The 19,730-nt window shown below is 40.6% G+C and overlaps 2 protein-coding genes and 1 pseudogene across 2 annotated transcripts; all 3 read right to left on the bottom strand.

Moving 5' to 3' along the window:
* Positions 1–415: 415 nt before the first annotated feature.
* On the bottom strand, positions 416–5,846 carry LOC125527846 (protein NRT1/ PTR FAMILY 5.10-like). Its single transcript, XM_048692356.1, has 3 exons — positions 5,677–5,846; positions 5,358–5,572; positions 416–1,904 (listed from the first exon to the last, which is right to left on the bottom strand). Exons 1-3 carry the CDS (start codon positions 5,819–5,821, stop codon positions 624–626), a joined length of 1,641 nt encoding a protein of 546 aa, XP_048548313.1. The 5' UTR covers positions 5,822–5,846; the 3' UTR covers positions 416–623.
* Positions 5,847–12,496: 6,650 nt separating this feature from the next.
* Positions 12,497–17,029, bottom strand: LOC125527845 (annotated as a pseudogene).
* Positions 17,030–17,804: 775 nt separating this feature from the next.
* On the bottom strand, positions 17,805–19,301 carry LOC125527844 (protein NRT1/ PTR FAMILY 5.10-like; the record flags this gene model as incomplete). The annotated part of the gene is given in 1 exon segment (XM_048692355.1): positions 17,805–19,301. A coding segment is annotated over 1 exon segment (1,279 nt), but the record flags the coding sequence as incomplete, so codon positions are not given.
* Between the last annotated feature and the right edge of the window lie 429 nt (positions 19,302–19,730).

Genomic DNA, 19,730 nt, shown 5'->3' with positions numbered 1-19,730 from the left:
TACCTATGGTTATACCAAATGGATGTTTGTATGTCTGTTTCTAATGAATTAATTTCCAAGGTATATGGCTTTAAAAAAAATTTAGACCGGGTCATACCCATGGTCTCATATACCTAATATATTGTATTCCTATTGTAAAAAAAACATTTCCACGGATGAGTACAACGTACCTTTTACTAATATATATATGAAAAATGTCTTCATACGCATTAATTTCTTATTTGTGTCTCTCCTATTTCTATTAATAGCTGTCAAATATGGAATGTTGCCATGCGTGGAATTCTCTTTCCTATTTGCTACTACTACATAATTATAGCCTTGCATGCTACTAATGGTTCATATTTATGGTAGTTATTCTGCCATAATTATTTCCAAATCAGTCAATTGTAATGTAATACATGAACACGCATCTAAATGCAATCGAGCGGTCGAAAGGCTAGGAGCCTGGGCACCTAGGTGTCCCAAACTGCCGTCCTATATATATATTAGAAATTTCAGTACGTAACAACATGGTATAGATATAGACACACATCCATTGTCAGAAATTTCAGTGCGTAACAACATGGTACTCCACTAAAAAAACATTGCACTAGTGCACATCCACCGGGCGGTAGGCCCTTACTTCAGCGGAGCCTCTTGTGGCTGTAGACATAGGTACTTGCGCAGTGGAGGTAGAGCGCGAGTTGGGCGGCGCTGAAGCCGGCGAGCAACCAGTAGAAGTAGTCGAGGTGAGCACGGTTAAGGTTGTCCGCGAACCAGCTGTCGCCACCACCGTTGCTGGTGATGCGGTCGATTAGGGAGACAAGAGTGCCGCTGATGAAGTTGCCCATGCCGATCACGCTATAGTAGAGTGCCATGCCCAAGCTGCGTAGCTCACTGGGCATCTGGTCGTAGAAGAACTCTTGCATACCCACTTCCGCGAACACACCTGCGACCCCAATCAAAACGTATTGTGGCACCAGCCACGCCCAGCACATCGGCACCGTTGCTTCCGGGTCGTCCACCAGGCCGTGCTCCCGTGCCGTCTCAAGGCGACGTGTTTCCACCAATGCCGCCACCAACATCGAGGCCAGGGTCAGCACCATGCCCGTGCCCACACGCTGCAGCAATGTCAGTCCTGACAGGGTGCCCGTCGCGCGCCTCAACACTGGGACCAATACACGATCATATATGGGGACAAACAATAGGATTGACGCAGGCCCCAACGTTTGCAGCGCCGCCGGTGGCAGCTCCAATCCGCCAAAGATGTGGCGGTCCAGGGTGCGGCCCTGCTTGTTAAAGAGCGTCATGACCTGCGCAAATGCCACACCATACGCCAGGCATGCCACCCAAATTGATAGCAACCGCAACACAGCACGCGCGTCCTCTTTTTTGGTTGCAGTGTCTTTGTATTCCAGCTGATATTCTATTTTTGTACCGAGCAATGAGCTTGAAGTGGCATTGTCATGCTGGACTAGCACAGCCAGGCTACGAGCAAGGAGCACGAAGGGGCTATCCGTGCCGGGAGTGGCATCATAGAGGCGATATGTAGGGGTGCCGAGGAGGAAGACAACGAAGGCACATAGCATGAGGGCACAGAGCATGCCAAATCCAATTCCCCATCCAAGGTTCTCCTGGATGTAGCTGACTACACCAACAGAAATGGTGATACCTATAGCCAAGGAGAAGTACCACCAATTGAACAAAGAGCTGCGGGCGGCGCATTCCCTAGGGTGGTCGGGATCGAACTGGTCAGCAGCAAAGGCCAGTGCACATGGATTGTCTGCACCCTGCGCGATGGCAATGAGATAAAGGGAAGCGTAGAAGAAGGCCACCTGCAGCGACAAGGGATGGGAAGAGGTGTTGTCGGGTAATGATGGATGATGTGTCGAGAGCACCGATGATAGAGTGATCATGGCATACCCCTGCACATGTACAATTTTTAGTTGTTAGTGTTTGCTTAACAGTCAACCCATAAAGAACAAATCCAAACTACAATAAACATTTTCTACGTGTATATCTTGAAGACGTGTTCAAAACCAGATTACTACCGAGGCAAAAAAAACACCTTACTGATCGGCTTCTTAAAGGGTCATACACTTTCTCATCCTTGATAACCCCCATTGTTCCCAAGTGTGAGACAATGACCAGATGTAAGTGAACTTGTCTAATACTTGTGTTTATTTATTCCATGATTTTCATGCCTGAGAGAGACGTACCAAGATGCCAGGCTCATCAAATGACTAACTCAGACACAAATATGGATGGCATGTCACAGATATTAGAAAATAATATAGTGGTTTTCTTAAATCCATACAATCACATCAGACCCATTTTAACTCTAAATTATTATTTTTCAAAACATTTGAAAACACATAACCTAACTTAAAATAGACATTACTTGTTTTCTATATTGTTTTTAGTAGTCAAATTACAATTTACGTTTGAATGGATGGATAGAGTAGTCCCTTATATTTCACAAAATCTCTGAAATACTTTACATATACTAATTTTCTACTTCTTTCAGTTTCAAAGTCTCACTTAGAATATATCTAGAGTAATTTAATTATAGGTATTTAGCAAATTCATTTAAGCTTTAATTCTAACCCTTTATCCACTATAAAATCTTACAAATTGTGCTCCATATACTCAGGTTTGCTAGGTCCCAGAATCAATTTGGCAAGGCCAAGGGAGATAACTACTTATCTCATTAATCCCTCACTCTCTATATATAATTGATGTAAAATGGCAATCAACACTTGAAATTGCAATGGATTAATCTACTGGACATGCTATCCAACTAATAACTACTACACGGAGTGGCCGTTTTTCATGCATAATTAACTATTACATCCTAATATTGGCTAATCGACCTTGATGGCCCTTTGGATTTGCAAACATGAAAGTATGGAGTACTTCTTGATTAAACAATGATTGTTTTGAATTATAAATATATTACCTACAATTTTGAAATTTAATGGCCTCAAATTCTTTTCACATGACCAAAAGGTAAATGTCCTAACATACTAATATCATGACTCTAAAAAAATACTAATATCATGACTTCATTTGTACCCCCAAAACCACCTCTTGGTGTTTCCCCTCCATGACAACCTCCATTCCACAACTTTCCTCACTCGGTGCACCTTTCTCCAAAAAGGAAGTGATGATGCCTTTTTGCATATGAAAATTGACGCTAGCCATGGACTAGATGGTTTTCGCCTAAGTTTCTACAGAAAGTATTGGCACTCCATAGAACATGTAGTTCTCCCCTTGTTTTGGGACTTCCACAACCAGACTACCCATGTAGAATATTTCAAGAGAGCATATGATTCTTCTCCCAAGGGCAACAATGGTAGGCCCGCCAATGACTTTTGACCTATCTTTTTTCCAAATTTTCCCGTCGCAAAGCCATTGTCAAGCTTCTAACTGAAAGACTAAATCCCGTACCCCTCCTCCTTGTTCACAAAATGATGGGACTGGATTCATCAATGTAACATCTACCGCAGAGAATTTTATTTATGCCCATATCCTCTTAGCTGCTATCTCTCAAGAAAGGCACCCATTATCACCTTCAAAATCTATTCCCGTAAAGCTTTTGACTCCATCGTGTGGGACTCTCTTCTTCTCATTCCTACCCATATGTGCTTCCTACTAGCCTTGTTCTCTTGGATTCACACACTACTCTCTTCTAGTAAAACGGTGGTCCTCCTAAATGGTGTCCCTAAAATTGGATCAACTACTGAAATGGACTATGTCAAGGTGATCCGCTCTCCCCTTGCATCTCCGTCGTCGTTGCAGACTTAGTACAACATCAAATATTCAAAGACCACTCAGATGGCCTTCTACATCACCTAATCAACCCTAACTTACCCCTACCGCCCTCAGTACGCTGAAGACACACTGATTCTAGCCCACAATTCCATAGAGGCTGACAACCAACTTAAGACCATCCTCGATAACTTTGCCAAAGCCATTGGTCCAGACTTGGCATTAATGTTCCACAAAACCACCTCCGTCCCCATTCACAATAACCCCTACACCGCGATTGACATTGCCACTATTTTTATTTCACGGCCTCTTCCTTTCCACTGACGTACCTAGGTTTACAAGTTTACCCATCAACATTCCCCTCCACTTTTCAGCCCATCGCCCACACAACAAAATTGGCAATCTAGGCATCAACAACGTTCTTCACAAGAATAACTGATTGTTCAAGATGATCACTTTCAAACTGTTGCAAATGCCCCAACCTCCGATGGGTGCAATGCTACCATCGCCGCTACTCCCACGCAGTTGATGATAAACACTCCACCCCCTTCCTTTGGATAACCATAAACAACCATATGCCCACCCTTCAGCAAATCTCCTTTGTTCTTGCCAATAATGATCTTGCCTCCTTCTTCCGGATAGATACTTGGCTCCTAAGCCAACCCCTTCTGACGCCTACCTGGATATCTACTCCTACTCTACCCACACCACCGCCCTAGTCTCATAGCTCAAGCAAAATCAGATATTTTCCAACCTACGGATCCTCCTTCCAACATTTTTGGCCAAACTTTGACCATCTATATAAATTACACCATATGTTTTATATGCTACAAAAAGGATTCACTACATATAATTTTTGTGACATATAGTTTATACTATATTTTTGGTTAACTCCATGGTCAAAGTTTGACACTAAATACAAGGGGGCTTAATAAACCTGGATGAATTGAGTATTATTATTCTTTTAGATTTGTATGAACTAATAGTCATTCCTCGACAAAAAAATAAGGCCACTGCCCCTGCCATTGTTACTTGATTATTACTTAAAGATAGTTCATACCACTATTTTTCTTATATACTCCTTCCGTCCAAAAATAAGTAACTCAACTTTGTACTAACTTTAGTACAAAGTTAGTATAAACTTGAGCCACTCATTTTGGGACGGAGCCACAGAGGGAGTATATCGCAAGTACTCCGCATCACGTCATAATATAACAAATACATACATGATCCGTATCAGAAAAATCCATATATTTGTTGTTCAACCTACCGTTAGTTGATGGCACATGAGCATTTTTTTTGGGAGTTGCATTATTGCATACTACGATTCAGGCACGTCTCATCCGCGCAATCAAGTTTCAGATGCCAAGGTCGTTGCCATCACCTACTGATGGTGCCGTACGTTGAAAGTGGCGAAGCCACGTAAAAGCTGGGTAGTCAATTGACTACCCAACTTTTTGGTAAAACTAGCATATAGGTGTAGAAATATTGAAACAAATTTGTATGAATTCGTATATTTGACTACACAATTTTAAATTGACTACACAAGACAACATTTCTGGCACCGCTTGAAATGTATCAAAAGAATTAAATGAAGGAAAAATTACCATGACGTAGAGGATGCAGGCAAGGATGATGGACCGGTAGCGCCCCAGCCATGAGTCGGCGACGAAGGCGCCCAGCAGCGGCATCAGCGTGGCCCGTCCCCACCAATTCCCGCCGGCAGCTGCGGCAGCGTTAGAGTGGCCCAGCGGCCCCGTCAGGTACGTGATCAGGTTCGCCGACACGCCGTAGTAGGAGAAAGCGCTGGCGACCTCCATCACTGCATGCATGCCGCCGGCCGGCCGGCCATATTGGTAGCAGATTGATTAGTTGTCGCCAGTGAAAAGCTTAGCTAGTTAGGAGGGTTCATGCGTGCGTACGTACCGACGACGAAGAGGGTGGAGCGCCACCCGCCGGAGGAGGTGCGGTAGACGAGGCGGCCACGGAAGTCGGAGACGCCAGCGAGCGGTGGCCCATCTTCCGTGTGCTCCGTAAGGAAGGGAGCCTCGGCGTCCACCATTCCCATCATGCTATACCTCTCAGTACTCTGTTGGAGCTAATTAAGCTCCACCTCTCTCTACAGAATCTTTAGGTTGTGTGTCACTATCAACGCGAGACAAAAATCTTTGCCAGTTGTGTTAAAAACAAATCTTTGCCAGCTAATCAATTATTTTTAATTTTTTTGCGGGGTAAGCTAATCAAAATATATGATGCTTGTATGTTGTTGGTTGGTACGTACAAAACTTTCCTTTCTTTCTTTCTATCTATTTCGCATTGGAACGGAAAAAGTCTAGTTAACTTATATAAATGGATATAAAAAGTTAAGGTATTAGCTTCGCATCACCGCTAAGTTTTTCAACCTAGCATCTACTCTGTTGTTGCAAATATATAAACATGTATGAGATCAAATTAGCTCCATCACAAGCATTATTAAATATACTTTCGTTGATGTTGTATATTAGCCAAAAAAATTATAGATTTGGTCAAATATACAGAAGTTTCAGTCAGAACAAAACTAGGAATTCCATCAATTTCGAATGCAGGGACTGCGTTCACATCTTTTAGCATTGGAGTTGGTCAATATATTGTCAGCTTTACCACCTTGCCTGCATGTGATTAGTTGTCCAAGAGAATGACAACATGCTCACTCTGTTAATAAAGATGGTTGTAATGCAACCAGTTCGTATGTGCAATCATATAGAGTGCGAACGAGCATTTGAAGACGAGTCCACATACCTTATAATTAAATACAACTGTTCTTGATGGCTTGCATCAGGGGTACAAACAAGTATGACCAAGAAATACTTTGCACTCTTTATTTTCTTAATAATCTTAGACTTAATGGCAGAAGGAAGCAAGTGTATCAAGTCATTCTGATTCTTATAATAAAGATAATGAGTAGGAGTTTCTTCATATGTAAATTGTAATAATACGATGAACATGCTCTTAAATAATTGTGTCAAATTGCAAAAACATTTCTACCAAACCCAAGAGATATGCATTGCTATCTCCATACCTTTTGCTGTTAATAGCATGGAAGTCTAGATTATGCTTGGCAAGAAATTTAACAATGCACCAATTCTAAGAAAAAACTTCTCTCCCGCGCTCCTTCGCATTTTCAAGTTCTCGCCGAGCATCTTTATAACTAGTTTGACACTTCCGCAATCTGGTACGCAGCTCATACCAAGTGATCATATTCAAAACATAATCTGCACTTGTCTCATGCTCTTTAAGTCTACTACCAAGATGTATCCAATCATCTTGCCCCTCATTTGTCAACTTGCCTTTACAACCAAATCAAAAGATTCCGTTGAGGTTGTTATAATAGACAAGCCAATCCCTATCGAATGTTTGCCATTTGACAGAACCTGATATAGAATAGTTCCAAAACGCTTCTAGAATATCTACCCATAGGACATTTCAAATTTTAGAAGTCACTTTTAGTGCCCTTTTGTGCTAGAAAATGTCAATTTATTTAGAATCAAGACAAACCAAAATTATTGGATCAAATACAACAACATAAAAGAAACCACCAACATCCGCAATAGGCGAAGTATCCAATTAACATCAATACTAGTTGTCCTGATGTTATCATCATTATTATCAATGTCGACGTTTGTGTTATCAATAAGTACTTCCTCAACCTAAACATTATTTTTGATCTCTGTCTATCCATCTCTAGGATCATTGTCAGCATTATAATGGGAGGACGCGTGTAATTATTTTATAATAAACCCATATGTGTCTCCTTTCTGAGATTGAGTTAAATTCTCTATTTCTTGTTTTTTTTTCTCATGCTTTTGGCAACCAGATTCAGTTCTGTAGTCCGAAAAGACGTGACTATCTTGAAACATGTTGTGGCCTGGTTCTTGTGTTTTCCTATTTGCCGCATTCTGCAGCAAAGTATCAACGCTGTGTATAAGGACCGAATGAGCGTCAAGATATGAGCCGACCAATTTTATGAGCTAAGGGCTCCCAATTTTGGGAACAAGGTTCCATCGTGAATATTACCCGTTTTCTATTTTTTTTAAGTTTTTCGATTTTCCGTTTCATTTTTTTCTTATTTTTTAAAAAACATAAAAATTTCAATACATGTTCAAACTATCCAAAAATGTGTTCTTGTTTTTTCAAAAAAAATCAGACTTTTAGAAATTTTTTAAATTTGTAAAATTCAATGATATTCCAGAAAATGATCAAAAATTCTAAAACTGTTTATGTTTTAGAAAATGTCCAGAATTTTAAAATTCGTTCTCAATAACATGAAATGTTTAAAATAAAATAATTTGTTCGGATTTTATAAAATTGTTCCAAATTAAAATATTTGCACTTTTTGAAAAATGTTCCTGTTTTCAAAAAAAATTGAGTGTTTCAAAAATATCCAAATTTTCTAAAAATTTTGTTCTTTAAGAAATTTAAAACATGTTAAAAATGGTCGCCTTTTATATAAAATTGTTCGTAGTTTCAAAAAATATTCACAATTGGATTGGGCCGGTCCATCAGTTTGCACACTGTGCATTTCCCCTCCAGTTTGTAATAGTTAGTGTCAAATAGGGGCAACTGCCGTATATCGTGGGAGCTATATCTCACTTAGTACAAGTGCTCATTCCATCTCGAGTGTAGCTTCATCGCTGCACTGCAGCTACTGGGCCGGCCAATTTCGTCTACTGTATTTTCAATTTGTTATGTTTTGTTCGGATTTTCTGAGTTTCGTGAGCTGGGTTTAGTTCGTGGGTTTTTTCCTGTCTTTTTTTGTGTGGGCTTCTACTCCAGTTTTGGCCTCATTTTTAGTTAATTTTCTTTTGGGGTTTTGATTTCTTCAAGGGCTTTTCTTTTTTCCTTTTCCATTTCCTTTTTTCGGTTTTCTATTGTTTATTCCTTGTTTTACATTTGTTTCTGCACTGTTTTTCTCCAGCTCTCCTGTGTTCCTTTTTCTCTTTGGTTTATTTTATTTCTTTAATTATTTTTATTTATTTTATACTAAATTTGTTTTTCTTAGGTTTTTTTCTTCTTTCTTATTTTTCATCAGTTTTCTTCGTTTCTCTTTGGTTTTGTTTTGTTTTTCTGAGTCATTCTTCGTTTCCACATGCGTTTTCATGGCCTTCGAGGGTTTTCTGTTTTTCTTCAATTCTGAGGTGTTTATTTTGTTTCTTTCTTTCATTTCTTTGGTATTCACATTTTATCTTCCTTTTTAATTCAACACATGTTTATATTTTTAAGGCACATTCTATATTTTATATATACACTAGGAACATTTTTTTACATGTTTAATGTTTTTTAAATTGCTGATTAACATTTTACAAAAATAATGTCTCGTGACTACCTTTTTCATATATGTTGTACATTGTCGGTATATATCAGGAACAATGTTAAATACATGTTTATAATTTTCTAATAGAAGATTAAAAATGCTACATGGCAACCATTTTTTATAATTTATGTTTTTGTTCAATTTTTTAATACATGTTCTACATTTTTCGTATACACAAGGTACCTTTTTGTACATGATTAACATTGTGGAATAGATGATTAACATTTTCTGAAATATTTGTGTTGGAGTACTACTTTTTCCTGCAAATTGTACATTTTCCGTATGCATCAGGACCATTTTTCTATGCACGTTCGGAATTTTTGTAATATATGATTAACATTATATTTATACATGATCTACATTTTAAGGAATTATATTTTGATGTTCAATTTTTTTAATATACATTCCACATTTTTTTGGATACATCAGAATTCATTTTTGTACACATTTAACATTTTCGAAACAAATTATTAATAAATTTTAAAAGCATATATTTTTTATGTCTACTGTTTTTCATACATATTACAATTTTTTTTGCGTACGTTTGGAACATTTTTTTATACATGTTTACACGTTTCCAAATAAATGATTAACATTTTACTATACATTTCTTTTATGTCCATTTTCTCCCATGCTCATTGTATATGTTTTTGTCAGATACTTTCTTCTATACATATTTAACATTTTTAAAATGCATGATTAATATTTTTTAAAAAGGTATGTAAAGTATATGTTTGAAACGTTTAGAATATTTGGAGGTATAAACAAAAGTAAAAACAATTAAGATGAAAAAAACAGGTACTAGACTCCCACGCACCTGGTGCAGCCTTGTATGGCGCTCGCTTCAGGCGAGGATACCGTCGAACTAGCGTGGAGCGAGGTATAGACGAGCCCGCAGTATATGGCCCGCTGTACACGCTTGGAGCGGGCTTGGCCATTAATCCCGCGACACGTGCTCACATGGCAGCTGGTTTTACTTGGTTTTGTTTACGTTTTACATTTTTCATCTTTTTCCTATAGTCTGTTTGCAATTTTCTACTTAATTCAATTTTTCCCTTTTTATTTTTTCCAAATTTTATAATAGTTAATATAATTTTACCAAATATTCAAATGGTTTTTATTTTTTCAGGAAATACTTGAATTTTAAAAATTGTTAATGTTCCCACCTTTTCATGTTCGGAATTACAAATGTAGTTCAAATATTCAAGCGATTTTTCATTAATTTTAAAAATTGTCCATGGATTTTAAAATCTTTGCTTGGGTTTCAGAAATAGTTCACTTTTTTTCAAAAAGGGTTCATTTTTTAGTTCACAGACAATTTTAATTCAGAACGTTCTTCAAACTGGTGACCATTTTTGCCTGAAAACAATTGTGAACTTTTTTTCATGAATATATTTAAAATTCTACATGAACATTTTTTAAATTCTCCATGAACATTTTTTAAATTCGTGAATATTTTGGGAATTCTTCATTTTCTTGAATTCCACAAAACAAATTCCTGAGTATTTTTCGTGTTTGTGACCTTTTGTTGAATTCACAAACTTCTGTTAAATTATGAACTTTTTTAATTCAGGAAATTTGTTCAAATTTGTGAGTTTTTTTTTCACATTATGTTGGTTTTTTGGTGTAGTGGAATTAATAGAAAAAAAAACCCACAAATTGATCTACGTTAGGCTACAGACTACACGAGGTATGCGAACGGTGGTAATGGGCTGGCCGCATCCAGTGAGAGGAAGACATCTGACGCGAGTCATCAAGCGACATATATAATTTTGCCGAATACGAAAGAGCTTGTGTATCTTTCATTGATAGGAGAAAGAGAGTACATAGAGTGCAAGATGTCCAAGCAATGTTCTAATGCCGAAGCTAGAGAGGGCAAGGAGGATGAGCATTACATGGGCGGGCGGGGGGGAGGGGGGGTGCCTCATGCGAACTACTTAGGCAGAACGTTGGCCAAGCCAATGTTGCTGATTTTAGCCCAAATGCGTGCCTCAGCAATTTTGAGGTTATGGAGGCGGCGCAGAGATGGAGCCTCAAATACGAGACCCCGGATTAAAAGTCATTGGCGGCTATGAGCTGCCTTGTGCTACGAATTTTGAGTCCCATGGAAATTGGGGACCTATTCCACCGCACACTAATCACACGTCCATGCGTTTGGACCTGAGCACATAGAGTAAAGTTGAATGTGATAGTATGCGACTATGCATACTTGTGGTGGTTTTTGGTTACTTTCGTTAGTCTTCTTCTCTTGAATTTGTCGATAATTCTCTCTTTCTAATCTTATAGCAGAATGACAAGCACTAAGAATCACTCGACTGATTCATGGGAGAAATCAATCTGCTTCACAGTCGTCTGATTAATCCAACCTATGCCGTTGGGTCCTTAGAAATTGGTTAACGCATCCACCAACGATGTTGGATCCTTTCATATAGTTTATCTTTTCATTCTATGGTTGCTTTTTTTACTGTTTTGGTTGGCTTTTCCTTTCTATTTTCTATTTTCTTTATTCCTTTCCAAATTTTGTAAATTTTCGATAGATTTCAATGAAATTTTGAAAATTATTCATATTTTGTTTCTACTTATTATAAAAATGCTTAAAATATTAAAAAACATAATTTTAAAAATTGTAATTTCAAAATTTGTTCACAATTTCAAGGGAATGGTCGTAAATTTTCAAAATTGTTCATATTTTTCAAAAATTCTTCGGGGTTTCAAATGACCCCATTTTTAAAAAATCACAAAATTTATCTTCGGGGTTGTCCCGTTTAATGGCAAAGGTGGTCTTTACACTATGATCCAAACATATAATAAAGATTTGAGGGTCCATTTTGGAGATGCCCTTGTGTGTGGCCGGCTGGGGCGAGCAAACATGTGGGGGAACGAGCGTGTGTGGTTAAAATGATCCAGCGGCTGCGCGGGCTGCCAAGAGAGATGCTACACACACGGGGTTTTTACAGGGTGGTTAGGATTTGATTGGCTTAGATTTGATAAAATGAGGCGGGCCCACCACTTAAAATCAGGGGGGGGGGGGGGCAATTAGTGAAGGCCACGCAGCAGGGTCCGTGAAAGTCCGTGACTTTTGCGCGTTTGTGTAGTATTATCAGGCGGCCAAACATGTGATCAACCAGCTGTTCCCGAGTCTTTTCTAAATGGAAAAGGCACTGCTTTGTTTAATTAGAGAAAAAGTTCTAGCTATGTCAAGCTACTAGTTTTGCCGAGGGAAGTAACTTTGTAGGAAAACATGTAGAATGATCTCAAAGTACATTTGTCATATTGGTACAGTTTTGATAGAGGAAAACGTACACCTATGCTCCAAAGTGCATAATATCTCCAAATGCATTGTCAACACGAACACTTAAATAATCTCACATTACGGTTGCTTAAGATAGGCTTTACTTACTTGAGTGTTCTTTGTTAACTTCTTTTTTACAAATAAAGTTGTGTCGGATCCTTGCCATATAGGCTCAAGTTTTTTTTTACATATTTCAATTTGAACCTGTAAAAAATACAAATGAAACATGTTTCATAAAATATGAAACAGACATAATCTGAAATGCCACGGGACTTATCAAGTGACATCCCCAATGCTGCGATATAACTTTACTAGCAAGCAGCTACCCAACGGGGTGACAAAGTCAGAAATCTTGATCATCAATCATCCTGGCATCCGTCGTCAGAAATTAAGAATACAACAGCATGGGTACTCATCCAATTGTAGAGGCAAGCTCTTAGTGGAGGCTCTTGTGCCTGTAGACATACGAGATGGTGAAGCGGATATAGAGCACAAGCTCGATGGCGCTGAGGCCAGCGAGCAGCCAGTAGAAGTAGTCAAGATGAGCACGGTTGAGGTTGTCTGCAAACCAACTATCCCCGCCACCGCTGCTGGTGAGTGGTGACACGGTCAATGAGGGAGATCAGAGCGCCACTGATGAAGCCACCAATGCCCATCACACTAAAGTAAAGCGCCAAGCCAAGGCTACGCAACTCGCTTGGCATCTGGTCATAAAAGAACTCCTGCATCCCAACCACCGCGAATACATCCGCCACCCCGATCATCACATACTGCGGCACTAGCCACACCCAACTCATCGGCACCGTTGCTCGGGCGTCATCCATTAGGCCATACTCATGTGCCGTCTCTAGCCGTCGGGCTTCCACCAATGCGGCCACACACATAGTGGCTAGTGACACAACCATGCCGGTGCCCACACGTTGCAGTGGTGTTAGCCCTGAAGGATTGCCTGTCACGCAGCGTAGTGCTGGCACCAACACACGGTCATATATGGGCACGAACAACAAGATGGCTGCTGGTCCGAATGTCTGCAATGCGGCTGGCGGCAGCTCTAGACTGCCAAAGAGGCGGTGATCCAGGGTGCGGCCTTGCTTGTTAAAAAATGTCATAATTTGTGCAAACACAACACCATACGCCAGGCACGCCGTCCAGATAGGCAGCAGCCGTAGCACGCTACGCACCTCCTCCGACTTGGTCATGTCATCTTCATCTTTTCGATGGTGTTTTCTTATTGTGCCGAAGGAGAAGCTCGAGCTCCTGAAAAGTGGGCAATGTTGTGGGCGAGGCGGGTGAAGGGACTTTGGGAACCTGGGGTTGGCGCATAGAGGCGGTAGTTGGGGCGGCCGAGGAGGAAAACAATGAAGGCGCTGATCATGATGACACATAGAGATCCAAATCCAATTCCCCAACCAAGGTTCTCCTGGATGTAGCCGACTAAGGCGACAGCAACGGCGATACCAATGGCTATTGAGAAGTACCACCAATTGAAGAAGGAGCAACGGGCAGCGCACTCTCGGGGGTGGTCGGGGTCGAATTGGTCGGCGGCAAAGGCCAAGCCACATGGTTTATCCGCGCCTTGCGCAATGGCGATGAGGTAGAGGGAGATGTAGAAGAAGGCCACCTTCATCGATGAAGGGTGGGAAGAGTAGTCGTTGTCGAGAGATGACGCTTGTTGTGTTGGGATTGTCGATGCCAGAGTAATCATGCCATAACCCTACATATGTGAAATGCATGTGTTACCAGACATACTAGAAGGTAGCACAAATAAATTGAAAAAAAAGTTTAATTATGGTACATCTATGTCAATTAAATATATATATATAGCTATACATTTTCAAGCTAAATGCATATACACAAACTATGAGAAGTACTTCCTCCTTTTTAGTGATAGACGAAGAGCTAGCTAATTTCCTATGCTTGTGCCCGCCTGTCTTTTTTAGGGAGGAATAGGAGGTAATTTAACAAACTTGTAAGGTAAAAGAGATAGACAATATAGACATTTCACCATCACTGATAACCCTTGTGTCCAAATATATAATTGAGTGTATTTGAAACGGATGAAGAGTAGTTTAGTTAAAGTTGTTTAAAGTTAAGAGAAAAGTATACTTTTCATCCCTCAATTCTTGGCGGAGTCTAGATTTGGTCCCTCAACTCCAAAACCGGACAACTTGCACCCTTAACTTCTCAAACCGGACAAGATTCATCCCTGGTCACGGTTTTAACCAGTTTTGGTGGTGTCCCACCCTAGTTTTAACCGTTCCTTGTTTCAAAAAAAATAGTTTTAACCGTTCCGACTCAAATATGCCTACCTTTTCCAAGTCCACGTACTGTTTTCAAATTCGGTTACTTTTTCAAATACGTGAACCTTTTTAAATTTTGTGTACTTTTTTTAATCGGCGTACTTTTTTTCCAAGTTCATGTATTTTTTTTCAAAAATGCATATGTTTTTTAAAGTTCACTTAGTTTTTTTAAGTTTTAATTTTTTAAAATTGATGCACTTTTCATATTCGAGTACATTTTTCTGAAAGAGTTCATGAATTTCAAAATTTTATGCGAACTTGAAAAAAGTATGTGGATATGGACTTCTTTTGCGCAAAATATGTGGATTTCAAAAATTATTTCAACTTGAAACAAGTACGTGAATTTCATTCAAAGTTCATGGATTATAAAAGCAACACGGGTTTGAAAAAAAATGGACTTTGAAAAGCATGTGGATTTGAAATAAGTATGCGAATTTCAGAAACAATTCATGGCTTTGAAAAACACTTGGATCTGATAAATTTACACAAATTTGGGAAAAATACGGGGATTTGGAAAAAATACGTAAATGTTAAAAATCACGGATTTGAAAAAAGTACGCGAATTTCAGAATAGTTCGCTGATTTGAAAAAAAAATTATGTTTATTTTTAAAAAAATACGCGACCTTGAAAAACTATGCAGAGTTGAAAAGTGTATATGAATTTCAAAAAGTTCACGGATATAAAAAAATTATAGGAATATGAGTGAGCACTGGTCAAAACCGGGGTGAGTCAACACCAAAAACCAGTCAAAACCGAGTCCAGGGACAAACCTTGTCCGGTTTCGGTAGTTGGGGGTGCAAGTTGTCCGGTTTTAAAGTTGAGGGACCAAATCTAGACTTCACCAAGAGTCGAGGGACGAAAAGTATACTTTTCTCTAAAGTTAATTATTAGCACTATAACTTGTACGATAACTTAATTTAGAATTTAATTGGTATAAGTGACAAAAAGAAGTAAAATTAAATTCCTTAAGCATCTTTAGCTTTCCTTTAGTTCGACTATAATAAATTCAAAAAGATTAAGCTCTAAAAACAGGTACCCCCTATTTGAAATGAATGTGTGATACTATATATTATAGATAAGTGAAGAATTCAAACATCTGATGAGATGTTCAACCTTTCATTAATTATATAGTGAGCATATACATGATCCACAAACCAAATATTCCAAATTCTTCTACCATCAAACCTCAAGATCATTGTCAACGACGTACCAACCTAGAGATACCCTTACCACTCAAGCGCGTTATCTAGCTGTTCGGGCATGTTTAATTAAAGAATTCATACATTTGATTTGATGAGATGTTTAGGATGTCATTAATAATAGTTATATAATTAATAATAGTTGTATAATTAACAGACACATGCATGATCCGCAAATACCTCCAGATCACAGTCAACCTTGAGATTGCACCTTTGCATTACCACTCGGGCTAGAGGACGTATTCTAGATGTTTGAACAGAATACTTATATAATTAACGAACACATGCATGATCCTACAACCACCTCCAGATCAGAGTCACCCTTGAGATTGCATATTTGCATTACCACTCGGGCTACAATAGTCTTCTAGCACTTTGATCAGAATAGTTATATAATTAACAAACACATGCATGATCCACAACAATCTCCAGATCAGAGTCAACCTTGAGATTGCATTACCACTTGGGCTAGAAGATTTTCTAGCCGTTTGATCATATCGATTTATAGTTTTAAGCAACAAGTTTTTCATGTGTCAAGGTCGTTGCATGCTCTAATTGACTGTGTTGGTGCATGGATTCTAAGCTCAAACTAAGACAAGCTTAACAAGCTGGCAAGACTGGTTAGCTATCATAAACCAGCAATCAACAAAACTAAGAGAAGCTTAACCATAAGAAGTGAAACTATAATTACCAGGGCATAGAGGGTGCTGGCAAGTATGATGGACCGGTAGCGCCCCAGCCACGAGTCGGCGAGGTAGGCGCCCAACAGAGGCATGAGGGTCGCCCGCCACCACCCCCCCCCCGCCGAGGCGTTGGAGTGGCCCAATGGTCCTGTCAGATACGTGATAAGGTTCGCCGACACGCCGTAGTTGGCGAAAGTGCTGGCGAGCTCCATCGCTGCATGCATTCCGCACGGCAGAGTAATCAGTTGTTGCCGATGAAAGGCTTAGGTAGGGCAGTGCCTGCACGTGTACGTACCGACGACGAAGAGGGCAGCGCGCCATCCGCCGGAGGTGTTGCGGCAGACGGGGCGGCCGCGAAGTCGGAGACGCCGGCGAGCGGCAGCCCATCCTCGTCCACGCCGGAAAGAAAGGGCACCTCGGTGTCCATCTCGCAATGCCTATCGATAGGTGTCAATGGGAGACGCGCGCTTGTTTCAAGTGTCCTGGTTTGCACATGGCTCATCTATATAGATATGTGCCAGCTGAGCTTGCGTTGCTGGCTTGCTGCTTGCTGGCCCGATTGTGATGGCGGTAGAATACTTCATTTTCTGAGAAGGAACCATAGTTTGGGACTTTGGGTGGCTGTCTAGTAAAGTTGGATGTAATTAACCCCAACCCACAAGGGAACAAAACTTGGGATTGACGTTCCCCATCGATGTTTATTCTTTCAACGGAACAGGATCGAAGCAGGTAATGACTTCGTCAATCTTAAAACACCGATATTACAATCTTAGATAGACCCCAGTGTGATTGTGGCCGTGAGGTGATGCATCTAATCTACAGTAGGTGTGGTGTGAGTGTGGTCTTTTGCGCGCATCTACGTTGTACTTGGTGTTTGTAAAAAAAAACAAGTTGATTATCTTTCATAGTCTGACGCTCCATCCCTTGCAGTACTTTGTTTCTTCTTTAGAGAAGAAAATCAGTATTAGTTCCGCGTTGATGCCGCGGTATGCAAAGTTCGACCGATATCTTAATTCAGCCCAAGCGGATATGATGGGACAGGTTTTCCCACTTAGGCTCATGGTTCAACAACAGGAAAGTCACCTCAAATATTCACCTGAGGTGCAGGCTGATTAAACCTGATTTATAAGTGCATTTTATCTTCAAATGCATTGTCATCATGAAGACGTAGAGAGTTCCGTAGGGTTACTTATGCCACTTGCTAATGCGTTGCTTCTTTACCGCTCGGGTTTTCCTTGTAAAGGAAAGGTTTTATTGCTTTTTATACATTCACAAGTTTATTACAAAGCCAAGTGCGATCCAGGAGAAAAACTAAAACGTAAACAGAAGATACATATTCTTCAAATACCACATAAGTTACAACAGTCCAGTGGAGTAAAAAAGTATGTTTACTGTCATCCACTACATCGATCGATGCATAAATAGAACCACTGCTAATTCTAGGTTGTCACTCTGCACGGTCTCTTTTGTCCTTGTAGACGTAGGATCTAGCGAAGTAGATGTAGAGCACAAGCTCGGTGGCACTAAGGCCAGCGAGCACCCAGTAGAAGTAGTCGAGGTGGGCGCGATTGAGGTTATCAGAAAACCAGCTGTCGCCGCCACCGCTACGGGTGATGCGGTCAATGAGTGAAATAAGAGCGCCACTTATGAAGCCGCCAACGCCAATCACACTGCAGTAGAGCGCTATCCCAAGGCTACGAAGCTCTTTAGGCATCTGGTCATAGAAGAACTCCTGCATCCCAACTATCACAAACACATCCGCCACCCCGACCATCATGTACTGTGGCACTAGACATGCCCAGCTCATCGGCACCGTCGCACCACCATCGTCAACCAGTTCGTGTTGCCGCGCCATCTCTAGCCTCCGAGCCTCCACCAACGCGGCCACACACATGGCGGCTAGTGACACAGCCATGCCCGTGCCTATTCGCTGCAACAGCATCAATCCTGATGGGATGCCTGTCACGCAACGCAATGCCGGCACTAGAACACGGTCGTAGAGAGGCACGAACAATAGGACAGCTGCTGGCCAGAACGTTTGCAACGTGGCTGATGGTATCTCTAGGCCGCCAAAGATACGACGATCAAGGGTACGGCCTTGCTTGTTAAAGAGTGTAGTTATTTGCGCGAACACCACGCCAAATGCTAGGCATGCAACCCAGATTGGCAATAGCCTTAGCATGCCGCGTGCCTCCTCCAAGTTGCTTGTGGCATCTTCATCTTCATTCTGGTGTCTTTTAGTGCGGAAGAAGAAGCTTGAGTTCTTGGCAAGAGTAATGAAACTTCGGCCGAGACGGGCAAAGGGGCTACCGGAGCCAGTGATGGACATGTGGAGGCGGTAGGTAGGAATGCCAAGGAGGAACACGACGAAGGCGCAAATCATTACGGTGCATAGCATGCCAAAACCAATTCCCCAACCAAAATTCTCTTGGATGTAGCTTACGACATTAATGGCGATACCTATACCAACGGCTATGGAAAAGTGCCACCAATTGAAGAAGGAGCCGCGGGCTGCGCATTCACTAGGGTGGTCAGGGTCAAATTGATCGGCGGTAAAGGAAAGGCCACAAGGCTTGTCAGCACCCTGTGCGAAGGCGATGAGATAGAGGGAGGCGTAGAAGAAGGCCACTTGCAACGACAAAGGACGCGAAGAGGAGTCGTTGTCGAGGGTTGGTGACGGTTGCTGAGCAAGGAGCGTGGATGCTAGAGTGATCATGCCGTAACCCTGCACATATAGGAGTAGTTTTGACTTGTGAGTGTTTGTGCAATTAATGTACTAGTGGCAATCCTTAATGTGTAATGCACGTGTCATCAACAATATACTAAAATCTAGCATTAATAATTTGAAATTATTTTGATTATGGTACACCTGCTTTAATTTTTTTTAACATTGCCACACATTTTGGAGCAATGTCTAATCATGAACTTTTGAGAAATAATTCAAGTTATATTAATAAAGCACGGAATTAATATTATCTAGAAATGTGGATCTTATAAGGGTCATAAATAGTGTGAGTATTGTGAAACTAAGATGTAATGTTTAGGTGGATGGCTAGGGGGAACTAAGTAAATCACCTAATAACGTCCCCCGCATCACTCCGGTTGGGTGACCCGAGTGGATCATGAAACCTGGCACCGCAACCCCCAACCCCAAC

This window comes from Triticum urartu, unplaced genomic scaffold, assembly GCF_003073215.2.
Source record: "Triticum urartu cultivar G1812 unplaced genomic scaffold, Tu2.1 TuUngrouped_contig_4454, whole genome shotgun sequence".
NCBI classification, from domain to species: Eukaryota; Viridiplantae; Streptophyta; class Magnoliopsida; order Poales; family Poaceae; genus Triticum; species Triticum urartu.
This window is presented reverse-complemented; position numbering and strand designations above follow the sequence as displayed.